The sequence below is a fragment of the Lytechinus variegatus genome, chromosome 6 (genome assembly GCF_018143015.1).
Source record: "Lytechinus variegatus isolate NC3 chromosome 6, Lvar_3.0, whole genome shotgun sequence".
In the NCBI taxonomy this organism is placed as follows: Eukaryota; Metazoa; Echinodermata; class Echinoidea; order Temnopleuroida; family Toxopneustidae; genus Lytechinus; species Lytechinus variegatus.
In genome coordinates, this window is record NC_054745.1 from 12260512 (window position 1) to 12283682 (window position 23171).

At 37.1% G+C, this 23171-nt stretch overlaps 1 protein-coding gene across 1 annotated transcript in view; it reads right to left on the minus strand.

Moving 5' to 3' along the window:
• LOC121417014 (sushi, von Willebrand factor type A, EGF and pentraxin domain-containing protein 1-like) overlaps window positions 1-23171 on the minus strand; it is a 77942-nt gene that overhangs the window by 50260 nt on the left and 4511 nt on the right. The window contains exons 2-4 of the mRNA XM_041610554.1: window positions 8682-8924; window positions 4014-4241; window positions 1251-1442 (exon numbers count right to left, since the gene is read on the minus strand). Of these exons, the coding sequence (XP_041466488.1) occupies window positions 1251-1442; window positions 4014-4241; window positions 8682-8924 (663 nt within the window). The remainder of the gene's footprint in view (window positions 1-1250; window positions 1443-4013; window positions 4242-8681; window positions 8925-23171) is intronic.

Genomic DNA, 23171 nt, shown 5'->3' on the forward strand with positions numbered 1-23171 from the left:
TCAATTGGCTAAAAGTGCTAGGGAAATTTATGAGAAATGCTTCGCAGGGTAAGTTTGATTTCGCCCTTTCCCGTTGACACAGCGTGAAAACAAGCATTTCTGCGCAAACAGATTTCTGCGAGCTTTACAAAAATGGACAGTGCTCACTCAAGTGTAACATTCTGTCAAAACTTTTACTTTCATTTGATAGATGAGACCCAAACCCATAATTATATGTGAAAAAATTACCCACATGTTGCATATTTCTAAATTCCCAGGGCGTTTTCAAAGTGTAAACTTTTTTTTGATACGCACTGTATAGAGATAAAAAAAAAGTACCTATTCAGTTCACTTAATGTCAGATCAATTACTTAAATCATAATAGGCCTGTAGAGAGTTTATAGTTTCTGAATCCAAATGCAGTCTATATTGTGAGTCGTACAGGACAACTTTTAATAGGACAATTATTGAAAAATGAAGAGCAGTAATTAGATCCTTACAGGATAAATCGATCACCCATGGGTCAAAAAAAGAGAAACTGATATTGTGAAATTGCATCATCAAAAATAAAATTGTAAGAAAAACTTTGGTATTTTCATGTGTCGTAGGGGACATTGCCAAAAAGAGGTTCGGAAAAAATCAGGATGCCCCTATTATGGATCATGAAAATGTAGATATTATTTGGAATCATTACTGATACATTATTCCATTGACCTGCATTATTTTCAATCTTCTCGTGTTTTTCCAATAATGGTTTCAGGCACTGTTTGTACTTGACTATTTAATCAGCAAAATTATTGAATATTGAAAATTCCATTGTTTCCCCCCAAAACAGCTATATCTGACTTCACTTTAGGCTAAAACTCATAATTTTCATAAAATTTAGATATCATAGTAAAATATTTCACCATTTATGACTTATTGAAAGCATGTTGAAATTTACGATATTTTTGAAGTTCTAGTGTGGAATCGCCCTATATAGGCTCGATAAACTTTGACCATGCTGTATTGCTGTAGTAAGTATTGAATTCTTAATTAACTGAAGGTTGAGTTTTTAAACATAAATTATCTTTTTAAAGGAACACGGACTTCAATCATCAATAGTGTGACAAATCCTTAATGAACTCTGTTCAGGGGATACAATAAACTTAGTTTTTTTCAAGTTTTTCTTTATTTTGGGGGCCAGTAAATTTTAGGTTCAAACCAGTAAAAAATGGAAAAACAGGTTGGACCAGTAAGGGAAAAAGGGTTAGAGTGGAGCCCTGCCTTACCACTGCATGAAGGAGCAGGCGATGGGATCCATTCTGCTTCATTATTTTCATTCAACTTGCACCACACCGCTAATGATCCATCCGCAACATGGTTAGGACGGCACTGATAGAAAAAATCTTCATTTAATGCCCCTTCAGTGATGGGAACTTCCACTGTGTTCGTGCCCTCTGCTGGCTTTCCGCATTTGAGTACTGAACAATGTGAGAAAAGTATAGTACATTCATGCTGGTGTGATGTGAACTGCAATGATGATGGTGATGAAAACGATATCAATGATATAAGTAATAAAATAATAATATAGGATTTGTATAGAGCACATATCCACTTTGCTAGGTGCTCTATGCACTCCTATATTACCCCAACTAAGCTAAAAGATGAAAGAAAAATTAAAACAAATAATTATAAACAAGAAAATACATAAGAAAATTGATTAAAAAGAAGAAAGAAGAAATGAAACAAAGAAATACATGATGGATAATAGAAAAGAAAACACATAAGATTTCATAGAAAAATTTAAAAAATAATTAAAAACAGAATACAAAATAATTGATTGAACAAAGAAAGAAGAACAAGTGGAATGCCTCTGGCCGTCTCACCTGCATCACGCACTTCAATATAGCAGCAGTGCTGACTTTGAAAACTACTCTAACTCGCACAAGATGTTCAGTGATATTTGATTACTCTTATGTCCAAGTTTCATGAATCAGATCCATAAACTTTCAAAGTTATGATGGTTATTTCAACAGATACACCCAATTCGGCCAAAGTTCATTGACCTTTGACCTTGGTCATGTGACCTGAAATGCGCACAGGATGTTCAGTGATACTTGATTACTCTAATGTCCAAGTTTAACAAACTAGACCAATAAACTTTCAAAGTTATGATGGTAATTCAACAGATACATGTACCCCCAATTCGGCCAAAGTTCATTGACCCTAAATGACCTTTGACCTTAATCACAAGATCTGAAACTTGCACAAAATGTTCAGTGATGCTTGATTACTCTTATGTCCAAGTTTCATGAATCAGATCCATAAACTTTCAAAGTTATGATGGTTATTTCAACAGATACACCCAATTCGGCCAAAGTTCATTGACCTTTGACCTTGGTCATGTGACCTGGAATGCGCACAGGATGTTCAGTGATACTTGATTACTATTATGTCTAAGTTTCATGAATCAGATCCATAAACTTTCAAAGTTATCATGGGAATTCAACAGATACCCCAATTTGGCCAAAGTTCATTGACCCTAAATGACCTTTGACCTTGGTCATGTGACATGAAACTCTAATAGGATGTTCAGTAATACTTGATTAACCTTATGGCCAAGTTTCATGAACTAGGTCCATATACGTTCTTTTTCATTTCAAAAATTTAACCTCAGGTTAAGATTTGATGTTGACACCGCCGCCGTCGGAAAAGCGGTGCCTATAGTCTCACTCTGCTATGCAGGTGAGACAAAAATCAGTCATCAATTAATGAAGAAAAAGCATTTAAAGTGAATTTTTAAAAATATGAATAAATTAACTCTCGCATAAATTAGCATAAAAAATGTTCTAGTCAAAATTTCAAAATTCTGTGTACAGGATTGGTGAACCTCATGAAGCTCTACCGGATGGAAGCAAAAAATTCAAAATTGGTCAACAAATAAAGAAGAAGCATTTTATGTGAATTTTTAAAAATATGCATAAATTAATTTCGCATAAATTAGCCGAAAAATTGTTCTGGTCAAAATTTCAAAATTCTGTGTACAGGATTGGTGAACCTCATGAAGCTCTACCAGATGGAAGCAAAAAATTCAAAATTGGTCAACAAATAAAGAAGCATTTTATGTGAATTTTTATGCATAAATTAATTTCGCATAAATTAGCATAAAAATTGTTCTGGTCAAAATTTCAAAATTCTGTGTAGAAGTTTGGTGACCCTCATGAAGCTCTACCAGATGGAAGCAAAAAAAAATCAAAATCATTCAACAAATAAAGAATTAGCATTTTATGTGAATTTTGAAAAATGCGCATAAATTAGCATATTTAATGAATTTAAAAATTCTGTGTAGAAGTTTTGAATGCCCCACCTAGTTCTATCATATAAAGCAAACAGAATTGAAATCGGACTTGAAATGGCGAAGTAGTAGCATTTTGAAATTGCGACAGACGACGGACGACAGACAACGAACGCCACGCCACAGCATAAGCACATCTTGCCCTTCTGGCCGGATGAGCTAAAAACACGTTTTTGGGCCCTTTTTTCATCATCTTTCTATCAAAATTCCATTTGGAAGGATGTAGCAAAGTTTAAAGCATTTTTGAAATTATTTTCTGATGCGTAAATGTGCGTTCGGGAATACAAGTCAAACTGGTATTCACTATACCAAAGACACTACAAGGGTAAGACTGGACACTACATAGAGTGTGTTATGAAACGCTCGGAAAAAGCACCCTACAGCGGTGAGTAAGCAAATCTTCGCATATCGCCATTTTTGGTTTTGTACAAAACATATGTGGGAATCGGTGGAGAAAATTTTTACATTTAAATTTTCTTCAATTACTGGGGGGTCAAAAACACTTTCTGGTTAGGCAAAGGTGGAACTTGTGCTTTATCCCAAATCCCCTACATGTAGTATTTTCTCCTTACGTAATACACATATGCTGATGTACGAATGTTTGCTTACTCAACCCTGTTGGGCGCCCTTCCCCATGAGCAAAATGCAGCATTGTGAAAAATCTCCGAAGTGTCCGGGAATCTCTGACTTTACTTACCGTTACATTCTGCAAGACCGACCACACTCGGCTCATCGGTACCCACCTCCGTGCTCCCACCTTGGTTCTCAGCGAAGACTTCACTTCTTGTACATACACCAGGCCCTCCTGATGGTGCATAATTCGTGTTGCAACTAACAGTAACCTCAGTGTCGACGGGGACGACGGTTGAAGCTCCATTCACCTGGCCATTTGAGACTTCAGCAGGGACATCGCAAGAAGACTTATCTGGAGATATTAATCATACATGTAATCCGCTTTTATATGCTTAATACATCAGAACGACATATTATTACCCCGGTCATCGGATCCTTGCATGCCCACATACAATGTATACACCTTCTCCACTCCCTGGGAGCATTCCAACAAGAGTTCCAAGACTCAATTGCTAGGCATACTACATATAGGCTTTCACATCCTACTGGGTACCCATTTAGCATCTGGGTGGAGAGTGACAAAGAGTGGATTAACGGTGGGATGGTGGGATTCTAACACATGACCCTCTGATTACAAGGCGAGAATCGGAACCGCTACACCAAGACGCTTCCACACCTAATGCTAATGATAGGTATAAATATAAGCACTTCTTATCAGAACCACAAGGCTTATAATATACAGGAAAATTAGTAAAATGGAATTACATGTAGCCTCCATATAGTCCAGGATAGAGGAGGCATAACCTGTCCTCGTTTTAATATTTTTTTATGGTTTCTTGTCAATTCGAGGGTGATGATTACGAATCTGAATGATGCCACTCGTGTAAACCTTCAGCATTTTCCGCAAATTGGCAAAATCCAATATGGCCGCCAAATATGCAAATTACCCAAGAAAATCATAAAATTTTCCGCACATTGGCTATGAAAACCATGAAATAGTATGAAATACTCTGAAAAAATAATTTTTGACAAAATATTTATTTTCTTGATATTCAAAATGGCCGCCATATGGGCAGTTTATAAACACTCGCGTCTCTGTATTTGGTGAGTGGAGCCAACGGAGTTCAGCGGAACAACCAACAGCTTCTTTCTTTCTGTCTGTCTTTTTTTCTATTTTTCCCTCTTTCCCTTCCTCTCTTCTCCCCCCTCTCTCTCTTTTTTTAGGAGCCCCCCCCCTTCCGCTGCCTATGGCTCTAAGATTTAATCTGGTGTGCAATGGCCTACCGTAATTTACGTGTAGGAATCATTTCACCTAATGAAATAATGAATGCTTCCAGTTCGCTTCGTGTTCCAGCAACAGTATTATCATCTTCGGCCTCAATCATGAATATTAGTGTCATTGAAGTGGAGAAGTGGAGAAGTGGAGCGTTGTGGCCCAGTGGATTAGTCTTCGGACTTTGAAACAGAGGGTCGTGGTTCGAATCCCAGCCATGGCGTAATTTCCTTCAGCAAGAAATTTATCCACACTGTGCTGCACTCAACCCAGGTGAGATGAATGGGTACCCGGTAGGAAGAAATTCCTTGAATGCTTTGAGCGCCTAGGCAGCCCAGCTAAAGCCGGGGTAATAATAATAGCAGGGCCCGCTGGGAGAACAGTTTTCGGAACTGAAGCGGCTTCCCTGGGTAAATATACCTATATTATTATTATTATTATTGAAGCACTTGCTGGCACGCTCATGCATTGGATAATTTTCACCGACCAAAAATAAACAACAAAGGGATTCACAGAAATTCAAGTTCAAGAGGCTAAGAGTGTCGAGAGAGCACGAAAAAGTAAAAACACAACTTGCACAAGAATCTATCTAAGGATACTGTAGACATTAGAAGTTTGTGTGTTTGTGACCAATAACTTCAGTACAGTGCCGGTACCAAATTGATCAGTGTGCGGAGAGAGAAGTACATGTTGGAGTAAATGGGAGATAACGATGTGGGATGTACACAAAATCAACAGAAATCAGGTCAAATATGTGGAATGTGATTATGTTAAAACAGTAGTCAAAATTTGCTTGTTATCTTAAAACAGTAGTCGAGAACATTTTATTTACAACGCACTTTCGGCTTAAAACGAATCCCGAATTTCAATTTCATTGTATTTTTCCAAGTACGTTTGTCCCATTGAAGACACCGTTAGAAAAAAAGATCGCACCGAAATAAAAAAAAAGCCGAAAAAAAAAGCGCGAGTGATTTCCAACGCGGCGAGAGTGATTACAAGCGCAAGTGAATATAATAAGCTGCCATATGCCCTTGTCTTCTCTATTACATATGTACAATATGACTAGGGAAAACCAATTTTCACCAAAATGAGCACTAAACTGCAAAATATCGCAATGTATAAACAAAGTCATATGTGCAAATCATCATTACGAGATATATCATTTATTATGCGAACATTGCTGTATTTTGATATCTAAAAAAGCCACCACTGGCCCAAACAGTATTGCATAAAATGGCAATGGGAGCCAAAAAATTCACAAGTGTGATCACTAAAATGCATACACCCTTTTCTGACAAAATATAATAATTCAGGTTTCAATTTTGTGCTAAAAAATAGGCCCACTGCATTTTGACTTTCAAAATGGCCACCATAGACCTGTATTACATGTACATGTATGTACAATGCAAAGTGGGAAATCAATATTCACAGGAGTGAGTACCATAAATGCATGTCATAGTGATAAAATATTGTCTGAAAGCATAATTTCTATGAAGATATATCATTTATTCTGCCAGTTGATATTATGAGCTTGCCTGGTTACTGTAAAAGTGGAAATATTCGCAGCATGGAAATTTTCGGGCATTTCGCAGCAAGCATGAATTTAAAAACAAGCAAATTTATTAGCATCTATTTCAATGCAAGATTTGAAACGCGGTTCAATCGCGTGTGTCGTTTTGGCAAAGAGATTGCATATTTTATCTAAAGAGGGCGGCATTTACGCAAGCAAGCTTGAGCTCCAATATCAGGTGCATCGCGAGAATTTCTAAAAGCAATGCGATCATTTTTTTAACAGTAGCGGATCGGTATTTATATTATGGTTTTGGACTTTTGGTTGAAATATAAATTGCTTTTGCTGTTTGATTGGTGAGCGTTTAGATCTGTTTAGTTTTTGAGAAGACGTTGGGTCGATCGCCCGTGTTTGTTGATTGATCCCATGCACTTTGAACAGCCATAATCCCCCGATCCTTACCCGGTGCTCGGCCGTCCGTACCAGCGCCTCCGTTTTGCCTTTCCCGATGTCAGCCCCGCAAAGAAAAGTCGCGCTAAATATTACAAAAGCTCATGATTAGATCAAAACAATGCTGAATTATGCCGCCCTACAACTAAAAAAGTTTGTCATTAAAAACTTGCAAAGTTATGATGGTAATTCAACAGATACCCCCATTATGGTCAAAGTTCATTGACCTTTGACCCTGGACATGTGACCTAAAATGTGCACAGGATGTTAAGTGATACTTGATTACTCTTATGTCCAAGTTTTATGAACTAGACCAACAATAACATACTTTCAAAGTCATGATGGTAATTCAACAAATACCCCCATTCGGCTAAAGTTCATTGACCCTAAATGACCTTTGACCTTGATCATGTGACCTAAATCTTGCACAGGATGTTCAGTGATACTTGATTACTATTATGTCCAAGTTTCATGAATGAGATCCCAAAACTTTGTTTCCCAAAAAGTTTCATTGGCTATCCGAAGGTCCAATCAGCTCAAGTGAGCTGGTTGTGTGTTTACTTATTGTTTTGTGTATCCAGGGCAAGGTCCGGTTGGATTAATATTTTCAGAGCACTTTCATGTTGGTGTGTGACTGTGAAAGTGATACAATCATTGATAATTTTTGAAACATTACCTCTAGGGAACATAATTTTTAAACCCGTATGAAGTATTCAAAAACAGTTGTCATCATTGTTTTCTTGTCATTTTTTATTATTACTTGGGTATTCGAGTTATCCCAACGTCATAATCGGGATCTGCCGAACATTCGATTAGTGTAAATTTTGCTAATCGATTGGTGATTGGCGGCATGCCAATCGAAACATTCGATCAATCGATGTTTACTCCCAGGCCTAGTAATTACTAGTATACAATTATTTTTGTCATAATTACAAATCTAAGAAAATACATTCCAAAAAATACACTACCTAAGGGCATGTAATACAGATTTTCAAAGAAAACATCATGGATAAAGAGTTTGGAAGAAAAGGCAAAAAGAGACATTGGGGGGTATTTTATAGTCCATCACAGGGAAAGTTGTTCACATGTGACATCACACAACCCTGTCACACTGCCAATGGGAGGATCTCCATAGCATTAGTGATTGCAATATTCAAATGTTCATAACTTTCTCATTTGTCAGATTTTTCTCAAACTTTCTTTGTTATTCTTAATTTTTCTGTTGTGACAAGCCTACTTGTTCCAAAGGTTTCATTCCCCTTTAATATCTGTTCTGTCTGTATTTTGGTTTATAGAGATGTGAAATAAATGAATCTTAACCACCATGTACAGGGACCATGTATTCTTTTAAGAACAACCCAAGACTGACATTTCAACAGGTGTGTTCTTGTTGTCTTCAGAGAATGAGCAAGAGTTGTAAAAGCAGGCCACTCTGTCGAGGTGCACAACTTTTGCTCATCCTCCTAAAGACGACAAGAATACACTCGTCGAAACGTCAAGACTGATTATACTGTAACTAACAGAATCGGACATGCCGTTCTGTTTCACAGTATACTTACCAATAACCATTATGGTATACTTAAACTCTTCGTCACATCCTGACACGCTACAGGTAATAATGCAAGGCCCAGCGACAAGGGTAAGCGTGGCTCCAGCACTGTAGTCAACGTTGCATTCCAAATCACTGACGTCAAAACCCTCAAGTCCCTCCCATGGTGTCAATGTGACACTGATGCTAGGTTCGGATGCATCAAGGATGTAGTAAAACTGATCGTCGTGTGACAGCGTGGGACATTCTGGACCTGTACGAGATTAAAAATATTTTTGAAAAAAAATCAACATCGCAGCTGACAATAAAATCTTTACAAATCATCACATGGATGAGACATACATGTATACATCTCTATGATGAGACTGAATTTTTTTCCAAAATATATATTTTGAAATAATGAAAAAGAAAGATAGATGTTATCAACAAGAATCTGACCTCTCAAGGTTAATGAGGTAGTCTACTCTGGGTTGAATTAATACACATTCACAATGCAAAATGCTGAAAATTTTATCAAAATTTTATATGAAGTAAGTGAAGCAAAGTAAAACAATATTTTGTGAAAATTATATGCACCAGTGGCGAAAATCTGGTTTGAACAGAACAGGTGAGGGGGAATGCGTTGGGTTGTTCAGCGTTTCATTCTCCATAAGTATAGTTTACATGTAGGTTCAGATTACAATAGGGAAAGATATTAGTCAAACTTATTACAGTACATGTCCTTTAATGCCCATCGTGACCTATCGCGACTCTCATACAATCATGCCACATCCCCCTTTCTGAAGGTTCAAGGTTTATCTGATCTGATTCAATTGTCCAAAGTTCCGCACGTCGTTTTTTAGTTTAATAAATCAGTACTTGTTTCATATTTGTTTCCAGACATCTTTTATTTTCAAGCTATATTTCTCTCTTCTGAAGTTTTCCAGTTTTATTTTTTGATGTTTAGATATCCAGGCTCTTTGGCGATTTTGAACCTTTCCACTTGCTGTAGTGTAGGGTGTGGTCTTCTTTTGGCTTTGTGGTTTGTTGGGGACATGCTGGTTGTGGGCGTTTTTATGCGCTTCTCTGTCTGTAGTGAAGGAATGCACTCTGGGATGTTTGGAGGGTCTGGCTGCGTCTCCTGACATGGCAGGAGTGCCGAGATTCCTTCATAGCGTTCCTTTGTCAGTGGCTATAAGATCTAGGAGTGCTGGCCGATCATCACTGTGGCTTCCTTCAAAGCGTTCCTTTGTCAGTGGCTATAAGATCTAGGAGTGCTGGCCGATCATCACTGTGGCTTCCTTCAAAGCGTTCCTTTGTCAGTGGCTATAAGATCTAGGAGTGCTGGCCGATCATCACTGTGGCTTCCTTCAAAGCGTTCCTTTGTCAGTGGCTATAAGATCTAGGAGTGCTGGCCGATCATCACTATGGCTTCTTTCTGTGCATTATTGTGTCACACTCTCTCTCTTCTGGCTGCAGTGTTGGAAGTGTTACAACATCCTTGACTTTATCAATCAATGGGAAAGGAACTTGTCTTGGTACTTGGATTGCAAAGGGTTTTGCTTTTGCTATCAGTTCAACAGAGTATGATCCTCCCATCTTTCCAAGACCTTCCCAAACTTTTGGGAACTCCTCCTGAAGAACTGTGATTTCATATATTCTTTTGACAAGAGCTAGTGCTTCGAGTGCTGGCCTCCCCAGTTGCGCTCTTTCTAGCTCTTTCACAACAAAGACATCTTAGATACTGATATGTGTACTGGGGGGTGTTTCACAAAGATTTAAGAATTACATAGAGTCGCACTTCAATGCCGAGTTGCGTGTGGTATGAAAGGCTTGACCGCATTGGTCAGATTGTGTCATGAGGACGCGCACTACTGCGTATCTACATGTATCAATAAGAAGATCGCGCGTTGCATATCATGTATGCGTCCACATTTAGATGTGACTTAAGTCATACTTAAATCATTGTGAAACACCCCTCTGGACTATGATTCCAGCCTATGGGCCAGGGTGACCGGACGTCCCATATTTCCCAGGATCGTCCCGTATTTTGCTTCTATGTCCCAGCGTCCCGACAAACCCTTCCCGGGACGCCTGTTCGTCCCGTATTTCAGAATATTGAACAAAAATGACAAATTTCATCAAATAACCAACAGATGACAAAGCAGAGACAAAATAAAATCGATAACTGTAAACTTTTGCAAGTTTCGCAGTGATTTTCTTGCTAACCCAATATATTACATACAGAGCTACCAAGTCTCGCGCATTATGCGTGAGACTCAAGCATTTTGGACTCTTGTTCATCCCCTCAAATCTCTGTCTCACGCAACTATCACAGCCTATCCCCATATACATTGTACACAATGTCTGTGATCTCACTCAGATTCACAGAAAATCTCACGCATAGCTGGTCTTTGAACTTGGCATCTCTGTACATACTAACTGGCCTTCTGCCTGTGAGTGACAGGCTACTAGCTAGCTACATTGTAGGCATGTAGGATCAGAGCAGATTCTCAATGGTGCAAACAATCTCACATGATAAACAGTTTTTCCACCAAAATAATCACAAAATCGGCGGGAAATTTATTATTATATTATGGATTCTCAGATTACTGATTTGGAGATGTAATCGAAGGAAGAAGTTATTGAGTTTTCACAACTAGATCTACCCGGTATTTGTTTCAGCTTTTATTTTGAGTATTGTGTATGATGCCATGATGTTTCATCTGATTTTTAAGTTTGGCAATGTTTCACTTTGAAATTTTATTCATTTCTCAAACATTTTAGTATGGAAGCTTAAAAGTGCCACCGAGCTGTTGAGATAATTATCTTGGGAAGTCGACATCATGATAGCAAAAGATCAGATGACGAGATCCCGGATCTCATCATGTCGACATCTTTTAGAAGAGGATGATCAGATGACAAGATCCTGGATCTCGTCATGTCGACATCTTTTAGAAGAGATGATCAGATGACAAAATCCCGGATCTCGTCATGTCGACATGTTGTAAAAGAGATGATCAGATGACAAGATCTTCTATGTCGTCATGTCTACATCTAGTCAAAAAGTGGAAGAGATGATCAGATGTCATGATCTTGTATTAACTCGTCATGTCTACATCTTTTAGAAGAGATGATCAGATGACATGATCATGGATCGAAGATCTTGTCATCTGATCATCTCTTCTAAAAGATGTAGACATGATGAGATCCGCGATCTTGTCATCTGATCATCTCTTCTAAAAGATGTGGACATGATGAGATCCAGGATCTCCTTCTGACTTCCCAAGATAATCATCTCAACATCTCGGTGGCACTTTTAATTTTGGCTTTTGAAAATTTAAAAAATATATTTAAAAAACACCAAATATCATTATGATTTTTGTTAGATTGGATATTTTTGTTTGAACTTTTTCTCCTCTATCTTTCTTTTTTTACATCCTTTCCTCATCCTTCTATCCTTCCTACTTGCCCTTTTTGTTCCATCTATCTTTATTTCCTATCTATCTTTCCTGAACCTTTCAGTGTTCGTTTTTCTTTCTTTCCTCTTTCTCTGGCTTCTTTATTAATTTCTTTTCAATATAATTATCCTTCATTCTTTCTTTCCTTAATCTTTTCTTTGCTTCCTTCTCCCTTAATTCCTCTCCTTTTTATTTTTGTCCTTTCTCTCCTTCCATTATTTTCTTTTTTTTATTCTCTCCTCCCTTTATCTTTCCTCCCTCTCTTTCCTCCTTTCTTTCATTCTTTATTTTATTTTCCTTTTGAATTATTTTCCCTTATTCTTTCTTTAAATTCTTTCTTTTCCTTCCTTCCTTTCTTCACCATTCCTTCCTGTTTTTCTTCTTTGTTTCTTTCTTTCAAAGAATGAGTAAACATTCCCTTTTTTTTCTTTCCTCCTCACTTTTTCTTTCTTTTTTCTCCTTCTCTCCTTTATTTCATCATTCACAAATTCATTCATCTTCCCTTCCTTTCTTTTTCTTTCTTTCTATATTCATTTCAAAGATTGACGGAAACCTTTTTCCCCTCTATTTTATTCTTTCTTTCATTCTTCTTTTATTCTAACTTTCTTTTATTTTTCCCCCTCATTCTCCCCTTCATTTTTTTCTTTATTCATCTCTTTTCTATCGTCTTTTCTTTCTCTCCTTCATTGTTTCCTTCATCCTCCCTTCCAATTGTTTATTTTTTTTTCTCAAATCTAACACTATGTAGCCTTCTTTGTTGATCTTTGTCGATTGTCCCATATTTCATTTTGTGAAATCTGGTCACCCTGCCATGGGCAGTGCTGTTGAAGATGAATGGCAGTCCAATAACTATGAAGATGGACTCGGGTGCTGGCGTGACCATAATTGTACAAGAAGCTCTCAAGAAAAACTCCCAGCAGAAGTTGGAAAAACCAACTTGTGACAGGAAAGAAATATGTGTGGTATGTTCAAGGCTAAACTCACAATTAGGGGAGTGTTTCACACAGATTTAAGTATGACTTAGAGCCGCACTTGAATGCCGAGTAGCGTGGATTATAAAACAAGGCATTACCGCATTGCGTATTGATCAATAAGATTGCACGATACAATCATGTACGCGTCGGCATTGAAGTGCGACTTAAGTCATACTTTAATCTTTGTGAAACACCCCCCTTGACTGATTGCTGTTTCCTTACTGCTTCATTTTGGTGTAGTTTGACAGTACTGCTCAACTGCTTCCTCTAGTGTAAATTGGGTGTCAAGTTGTAACTTTTCAGACATCTTAGGATCATGCAGACAGGCCCTCATCATTTTATCTTTGAGGGCTCCATATTTACAATTCTTGGTCAAGCAGTACATGTTTGTGATGAACCACATTGTTCTTCGCCAACGTTACAGACGCGTGCGTTGGGTAACGTTGATGAAGAACAGTAGAAAACAAGATGGCGACGTAAACATCGGGCAAGTCTTTTCCGTCTATTCATGATGTTTTTCTCATTTTTTCATGAATTCTTTTTAAAAAATAACGAGAGCGTAGAAATGTCGGAAATGAAGTTTTATCCCATGTACATGATTTAGGCCTAGGCTCCCTAGATCTTTTAGAAGGAAAGTAGAAATCTTGGGGGTGAAAGTTTCAAGTTTTGGCTTCCTCTGTGTGGGTCTATGAGATAGGATCCCTGGCTTCGTATGAGAGTAACCTTCCTTACATTAGTAAATTAAATGAATTTTACTCTCTAGAAGCCTCCTGGCTACATGTATGTAGAAGTAACCCAGGGAGCTTGTGCCCAGATGTCAGGAAAACTGCCACTCGTTAGACCTTCATCCTTATAATCGTGGTAAGTGCATAATTTCTATTTTCACAATTCAATTGGAGAAATATTTATACCATAAATCACGCTAGTCCCGTGAGTATGGTCAAATACATGACTGGTAAGCCCCCGACATGGGCTCCCTGACCCTGGGTTACCGTACCGTAGCGTGCCGTAGCGTAACCCAGGGAACTAAAAAAAACGAAAAGTTCTCTCCTCCTACCCCCGTCTCGATCGGCCATTTTTGTTATGAATCGTAACAAAATGGCCGATCAAGACTTTTCGTGTTTTTTTGAGGTTTCAGTTTGTGCCCAGATGTCAGGAAACTGCCACTCGTTAGACCTTCATCCATGTAATCGTGGTAAGTGCTTGATTTCTGTTTTAACGATTTATTCGGAGAATTAATATTTTGACCATACTTCACGCTAGTCAGGTGAGTATGGTCAATTACACGTAACATGCTTAAAAATTAAGGTCCTGACCTGGTGGGTGTTTCATAAAGCTGTTCGTAAACGTAAGAGCGACTATGAGAACGACTGGTGATCCTTTCTTGTGGTAAATGGTATGTACATTGGCGATGGTTAAGCGCGTAAGAAAGGTTCGCCAGTCGTTCTTAAAGTCGCTCTTATCTTACGAACAGCTTTATGAAAGGCTTATTTCGAAAGGGTGGGTGCTGTCGCGTTAGGGTGCGTCAACGCGCGAACGCGAAGATTCGTCCAAAGCCCCCCGGTTTAGCCGAAAAGGTGCGTCGGGAGCTCCACATCGCGTCGCGTTCACTGGAACGCGCTCTTTCGTCAAAAGCCCCCCCCCCCCGGTTTGGACGAAAGGGTGTGTTTATAATAATAATGAATAAATGCATAATAAAAATATTTATAAGAAAGCTGAATATAAGGTATTTTGCCAATTTGCACGTAAAATAGTGGATTTTCAATCATTTAAAGCATTGACAATTTGAGGAAAAGAAAGAAAAGTTCAACTAATAATAATAATGATAATAATAATAATCATGATAATAATAATTTTCACCCCAAAGAGTGAATTTATGGAAATGAATTTGGAGTGAAAAATTGGCGCCAAGTGGTTTTTTGCAAGGGTGGGTATCTGATTTTATTATCATAATTATTATTATTATTATCATTATAATAATAATAATTTTCACCCCAAAGAGTGAATTTATGGAAATGAATTTGGAGTGAAAAATTGGCACCAAGTGGCTTATTGCAAGGGTGGGTATCTGATTTTATTATCATAATAATTATTATTATCATTATTATTATTATCATCATTATTATTAGTTGAACTTTTCTTTCTTTTCCTCAAATTGTCAATGCTTTAAATGATTGAAAATTCACTATTTTACGTGGAAATTGGCAAAATACCTTCTATTCAGCTTTCTTATAAATATTTGTATTTTTATTTATTTATTTTCATTATTATTAAACACACCCTTTCGTCCAAACCGGGGGGGCTTTGGACGAAAGGGCCGTTCCAGTGAACGCGACGTGGAGCTCCCGACGCACCCTTTCGGCTAAATCGGGGGGGGGGGGGGGGGGGGGCTTTGGACGATTCTTCGCGTTCTCGCGTTGACGCACCCTAACGCGACAGCACCCACCCTTTATAGTCTGGTCAGTTAGCGGAATTATGTGGACACGGTGGACAAAAGCGTGATTTTTTCTCCAGACCTTTGTTTATGTATAAGAATTAAGAATGGGTATGCTCCAAAAAATCTGGCTGCAGGAACAGTGAAAAAATGGGTGAAAATGTCAGAATTTATGAGTTCAGATTTGTCTGATATATAGACTAGCGCTAGTGCAAAACTCAATAGCAGTGCATTATTTTGCATTGGATTAGTTCTTGAATTCAGACCCTTTTTGAACAGATCTTCTGTTTGTCCTCACATCTCAATGCACCAAATATCTGAATGAAGATGCTAACCAAGCCGAAGGGTGATGGTGGAGGGGGTTGAATGTTGGTGTGTGTGTACATATTTTGGTCTTGGGGTAAAGGTGTGCAAGACACATTTTTTGCATGTGTTGGAAATTGTGTTGCCATGGTAACAGTGTATTATTGCAAAAATAAGGTAAAAATCTTGCAGTTAGAACCACTTCCTCTGTTTTTAACCGATTCTCATGAAATTTGGCACACACATTGGTCTTGAGGTGAAGATGTCTAAGACACACTTTTGTGTGTCTTTCAGAAATCTTGTTGCCATGGTAACAACATATTATCTGGTGAAAATTGGGGAAAAAACCTTACAATTCAAACTGTTTCATCAGTTTTCAATCAATTTTCATGGAATTTGGCACACACATTGGTATTGAAGTAAAGATGTAAAAAGCACTTTTGTGTGTTGTTTCCAAAATTGTGTTGCCATGGGAACAACATATTATATGGCAAAATTTAGGTAAAAACCTTGCAATTTGAACTACTTCATCAGTTTTTTGTTGTTTTGAACCAATTCTCATGAAATAATTATGGCTCACACATTGGCCTTGAGGTAAAGATGTGCAAGAACCTTTTGTCAGAGAGTGCATTGCCTTGGTAACCACATTTAGCCAGAAATATGGGGAAAACTCATTGTGGATCAGTCTACTTCTCAGTTTTCAGCCTGTGCTCATAAAAGTTGACACAAATATTCATTTTGGGTAAAGATTCATATTCAGTATTAAAAGGGAATCAAGCCTTGGTCATAATGTTGTGTGCATGGAAAAGGAGAAAAATAAGAATGGTGAAAGTTTTAAAGAAATCGGACAAGCAAAATATAGTTATGGCTGCTTTAAAATTAAGATCCCTAAGGCTACTAGTATGTAGAATTCAAATTGGCAACAGGGTAAGTAAATATGACAAGGGGTGGGGCCGCAAGGACAACTTTCCCATAGGACTAGTAGTTATCAGGATTTTTGGTTTTCTCCTAAATCCCTATTCCATTGGGGCCGTAATATAAACCCCGGTAGTATGTTTTATGTCCTCATGAAAGAAAGATATAATTTGAAGTAAAACTTTTGAAAAAAGAAATTTTAGCTAATTAATTATTCCAGTACATGGAAGAGTGGTCCTTGCCTTCTTAAATCACTGTGACATCACAGCGGTCAATTTGAAGTCTTCATGGGTATAGTGATTACCAATGTTTATAACTTTAATATGTTCACAACTTTGTTATGGTTTGTCTGATATTGTTCAAACTTTGACCTACAAACTTGACTGATTTTTCATTTTCCTCTAAAAACAAGTGTTTATTTGGGTTTGATTCCCCTTTATAACGTCATATAATAGCGCAGGGTATTAATCACCTTCAATAATATTTATAGGCTTTTTTGGGGGGGGCGGAGAAGGTCCTTAAAAACTGACAACATAAAAAAAATAAAAAATAGAAGTTAAAGGCCATGACCATGAGGAACTTAAACACTCTTAAAAAAACACCCCTTACATTTTTTATTTGGGGGGGGGCTTTAGAAAATTGCCACATAAAGATTAAAATGAAATTATAACGACTAGGAACTTAACCCCCCCCCAAAAAAAAAAAGGGAAATCCTTTACACTTCAGCATATTAATTTAAAGCCTCAAACATTCTGCTTTGAAAAAAAAAGTTTCCGGTGTCCAATTAATCAATGTTTTATTTGAAGCATGAAGCAGGGGCTGTCACAGAAATATACTGAAAAAATTAAATGAAAGAAAATATAAGGCTAAAATCTATTGTGCACATAGGTGTATTTTTGATATGGTATGTTACTGAGTCATGGATTTGCAAGTGAATTTCTAAAACAAGTGCAGATATTTTTGTATATATTTATATTTCTATAATAATTAGTTGCATGATTAAAGGTACACTTTAAAATATGTCAGAAAAAAATATACTTAGAGAGAGACAGGAAACAGAAGGAGATGGCATGGTGAAGCTCAAAATCAGGAGTGATGTGAAAGTTAAAAAGAAAGAGTAGGAACGGAATATGAATATGAATAAAAGACTGAGTAGGAGAATATAAATAAACAATGGTTAATTGGGTACTGTAAACAATTTTTTTATCATATCAGAATGCATTAAGCTTCAAATGAATGGTCTGAAGTGCAAAGGACTCTTCTTACCTTTGAAGGGGGGGGGGGGGATTTTCTGCTAAAAAGTATTGTCAGCCCCCTATTTTTTCGGGGGGGGGGGGTTAAGTTCCTAGTCATAATCCTTTAACTGTAATTTTAATGAGGTCATTTTCTAAAGACCCCACCCCCCCAAAAAAGAGTAATGTCTAGCTTTAAAAATGCATTGACCCCTGAGGGACAAAGGTGTAGACTGGTTTGAGCATGGGGAAGTAGAACTAAAAGTGGTATGGGGAGGGGTGCACATCTTGGGGAGGTGGAACTAAAAAAAAACTGATGAAGTAGTTCAAATTGCAAGGTTTTTACCTAAATTTTGCCATATAATATGTTGTTCCCATGGCAACACAATTTTGGAAACACACACAAAAAGTGCTTTTTACATCTTTACTTCAATACCAATGTGTGTGCCAAATTCCATGAAAATTGATTGAAAACTGATGAAACAGTTTGAATTGTAAGGTTTTTTCCCCAATTTTCACCAGATAATATGTTGTTACCATGGCAACAAGATTTCTGAAAGACACACAAAAGTGTGTCTTAGACATCTTCACCTCAAGACCAATGTGTGTGCCAAATTTCATGAGAATCGGTTAAAAACAGAGGAAGTGGTTCTAACTGCAAGATTTTTACCTTATTTTTGCAATAATACACTGTTACCATGGCAACACAATTTCCAACACATGCAGAAAATGTGTCTTGCATACCTTTACCCCCAAGACCAAAATATGTACACACACACCAACATTCAACCCCCTCCACCGTCACCCTGATCGGCTTGGTTAGCATCTTCATTCAGATATTTGGTGCATTGAGATGCGAGGACAAACAGAAGATCTGTTCAAAAAGGGTCTGAATTCAAGAACTAATCCAATGCAAAATAATGCACTGCTATTGAGTTTTGCACTAGCGCTAGTCTATATATCAGACAAATCTGAACTCATAAATTCTGACATTTTCACCCATTTTTTTCACTGTTCCTGCAGCCAGATTTTTTGGAGCATACCCCATTCTTAATTCTTATACATAAACAAAGGTCTAGAGAAAAAATCATGCTTTTGTCCACCGTGTCCACAAGTAGGGCATTTTTGACGCTAACAGACCAGACTATTACCTTTACCTTTCGACACCCACCCTTTACCTTTCGACAGTTCCCTGGGTTAGCCGTAGCGTAGGGGCCATGTCTTCTAAACTTAAGTTCTAGTTCTACTCACTGGCAGCCGGTGCATGTCCCCGGTGACTGTCGTCGACCGACTGCCTCGCCTCGGGCTGGGTTTTAATTTTTCACCTAAAATGCCACTTCCCACTTCAAAAATGCTCCTTTTGAGTTCTGCCATCCGCGGATCCGATATTTTAGGGATTTACATTTTAGTTTCAGATAAACCGCGTACCGTAAGGTATCTTTAAAGGGATGGTCGAGGATGGAAATATTATAGCTCAATAAATAGAGTAAAATTCACAGAGCAAAATGTTGAAAGTTTGATCAAAATTGGATAACAAATAACAAAGTTATTGAATTTTGAAGTTCATTATATATTCGGGTGAAACAGTTCTAGGCATGTCTTTATGAATATTCATTAGGTGGGCTGATGACATGAATTTTTGTATTTTATTATATGAAATTACCGGTATTGGTTTATTAAAAAAAATTACCAACTAACTAAAACAGTTGAATTGAGAAGTGATTAAGTGCATTAGTTATTCATTGTCGCAACTTATTTCATCATAATGGAGACACATCATTTACGCATGTATGAAAAAATGAAGATATGATTTTATATGACATAAGAAAACGGAAAGTGAGGATGTGACATCATCAGCCCACCTAATGAATATTCATGACGATGTGCATCCCAGAAGGAAAAACCAGTTCCACTGGACCAGTTAGACCAGTATAATTTTAACTGGTAACTCTGGAAATTGGAACATCGGTTTACTGGTCTTACTGGTCCAGATGACATTTTACTGGTCCAGTTAAAAATTAAACTGGTCTTGAAGTATACTGGTCTTGTTTCTGGTGGTTGATACTGGTCTAATTGGTCTTCATACTGGTTTAATTGGTCCTCAAACTGGTCGAACTGGTCCTCGTACTGGTCTTACTGGATCAATTTATTACATGCATTTGGTTTGTTATATACCATGGCCAGTGAAATGTGATGGAAAAGATGGTTAGTTAATTAATCTTTCTGCTTTTATTTTGAATGTGATGTATAAAATTACACATTTTCATTGTGAATTAGTTCACACAATTATTTTGAAGGTTTTCAAACAACAATGAGTGCTATTGCAAAGATATTCCATTATAAATCCTGATTTTTCTTTAAAAAAACAGGAAATATGCAAATGAGGTAAACCACGTGATCAGCATCATCAGAATTACTGGTATTACTGGTCTTGACCAGTTTAATTTCAAACATTGAATTACTTTAGACCAGTTGATTATATATCAGAGGAATACATCTTGCTTTGATCTTAATCATAATTAGAGGAAATAATTATTTTAATGATAATATCAATAATTGATAATTATGATAATATTAATAATAATAATTACAATATCAATAACAATAACAGTTATAAGAATGATTACAAGAATGATCATAATAACAATAATTGTAATAATCATAAGAGCAATGGTGACAACAATAAATGATAACGATGATAACTCTCTGAATTGCAAGATTCATTTTTCATAATTTGTTAAATGATCTGACTTGAAAATTTATTGGACCAGTAACCAGAATGCAATCGTTTGAACTGGTCTCCAGTTCATTTTCACTGGTCCAGTAAACATATACTAGAAACCAGTAAAATTCTACTGGAAACCATTTATTGGACCAGTAACACCAGATTAATGAAAAACAATTTAACTGGTATTACTAATTGCTTCAACTGGAATGCAATTGTTGGAACTGGTCTCCAGTTGATTTTTACTGGTCCAGTTAAAAATCAACTGGCCCAGTAAAAATATACTGGAAACCAGTAAAATTATACTGGAAACCAGTAAAAAAAAAATACTGGTCTAACTGGTTTTTCCTTCTGGGATGTAACTGTTTTCACAAAATACGATAAGTTTTAAAATTCAATAACTTCATTATTTGTTATCCGATTTTGATGAAATTTTCAGCATTTTGCTCTGTGAATTTTACTCTATTTATTGAGGTATAAATATTTTCAGCCCGGACCATCCCCTTAAAAAGCGACCAATTGCGTCAAGCTAGCATGCACTTAGTCTAGATTCTAGACGTCGGTGTACTTGTTATTTCTCTCCCCTGCGCGCCATCTCCAGTGATCGCGCTATCCCCTCAGAGGGGAGGATTCTTTGCAAGCTAGTTGTTGAGGGGGATGAGGTGATCAAGACCTTAATTGTTTGTTATTCTTCCATGCCCCCTGGCGGGGCCGTTCAAGAATAAAATTCATTGTCATTGCCCTCTTTCACGCCCCTCACCAACACTGTTAGAAAATTTGTCCTTAAAATAAAAGAAGTTCCTGCAGCAGAGTCTCGAGAACACCTGTAATCTTACCAAATAGCGTAATCTTACAGGAAATTGGTATTAGGTGTATGGAACCTTACAAATTTCCTTTAATATAACACACTTTTCCCCTATTTAAAAAGACCTGATCTGTTAAATTGCAGAAAAATTCCTGTTATATGAATTTACAGAATGATTCTGTGATTGCTCTTTGCAAAATAGTCTTTCTTTTTTCTGTAAAATCAGGGTATTTTTAACAGTGAACGAGGGGATGGCGCGCGAGGGGGTATATGACGAGTCTGGATGAGGGCACTGATCCTCCCCTAGATCAGTGGATGAGGGTCACTGATCTCTCCAGGGGAGAGATCAGTGATGAGGGTGATGAGGGTAGGAAATCGTGTGGCTGTTTTTCATTTCGGACGTAGAGGTCGTGGATTATGTTATTGATCAAATGAAAAATAGAAGTCCTGGCAAAGGACTATACACTAGGAGTGGGCTTTTGGTTATAGTGTGTTCCGTTTACCTTATCTCAACATGAAATGACAATATTGTTTATCTTGTCCGAGAAAACAAAGTGTGCCGGGTCAAAATCCAAAATGGCCGCCCAAACCCCCCAAAATCACATTTTTATCTATTTGATGGTCTTTTTTCTCTGCAGTGGTCACCCTGCGCTTTTCATATAGTATTCTTGGATCAGCACCACATACAGTCTTTCATTTATCAATCACTATACAGACCAAGCAGGTTTTTGCGGTCAGCCACTTCTGGCTTTCTTGTTATTCCAAAAGTTACAAAAAACCTGCATGGGGAAAGATCATTTTCTTTCGCTTGCCCCAGTTGTGGAATAGCTTTTCTGAAGACATAAAACTGCACCTCTGTCGAAACTTTCAAAAATCTGCTAAAAACTTTTTTTTGTTTCACTCTTAGCTCTTTATGCGCCTTGAGCACTCTACAGAGTGGATTTGGCGCTTTATAATTCACATTATTATTATTATTATTATCATCATTATTATTATTGCTATTATTATCTTATTATCATTATTATTAGTAGTAGTAGTACTATTATAATTATCATTATTATTATTTCATTAAGTTTCGACAGAGGTACATATTTTATGTATTCATGAAGGCTATTCCACAAAGAAGGGCTGGCAGTAAAAAAAATGTAGATTTGAATCAATAGAGAAAAATCATGCGAGCATAATGCTGAAAATTTCATCAAAATTGGATGTAAAAGAAGAAAGTTATGACATTTTTAGATTTCGCTTATTTTTCACAAAAGAGTTACCGGTATATGCACAATTTGGTCACGTGCAAATGAGACAATCGATGGTGTCCCTCTCTTACCATTTCTTTTGTTTTGTATTGTTTGAATTATACAATATTTCGGTTTTTTTTACAGATTTGACAAGAAGGACCAACTTGACTAAATGTTCAGGGATGATTATTCGTTGTTTCACTTGACAATGAGGAGAAAATTAGAATATTTCATATAATAAAATACAAAAGAAATAGTGAGTGGATGACGTCATCAGTTTCCTCATTTGCATACCGATCAGGATGTGCATATAACTGTTTTGTGAAATTAAGCGAAAATTTAAAATGTCATAATTTTCTTTTCTTACATGCGATTTTGAAAAAAATATTAATGTTATGTTTCTTGGATTTTTCTCTTTTTATTCGAATCAACTT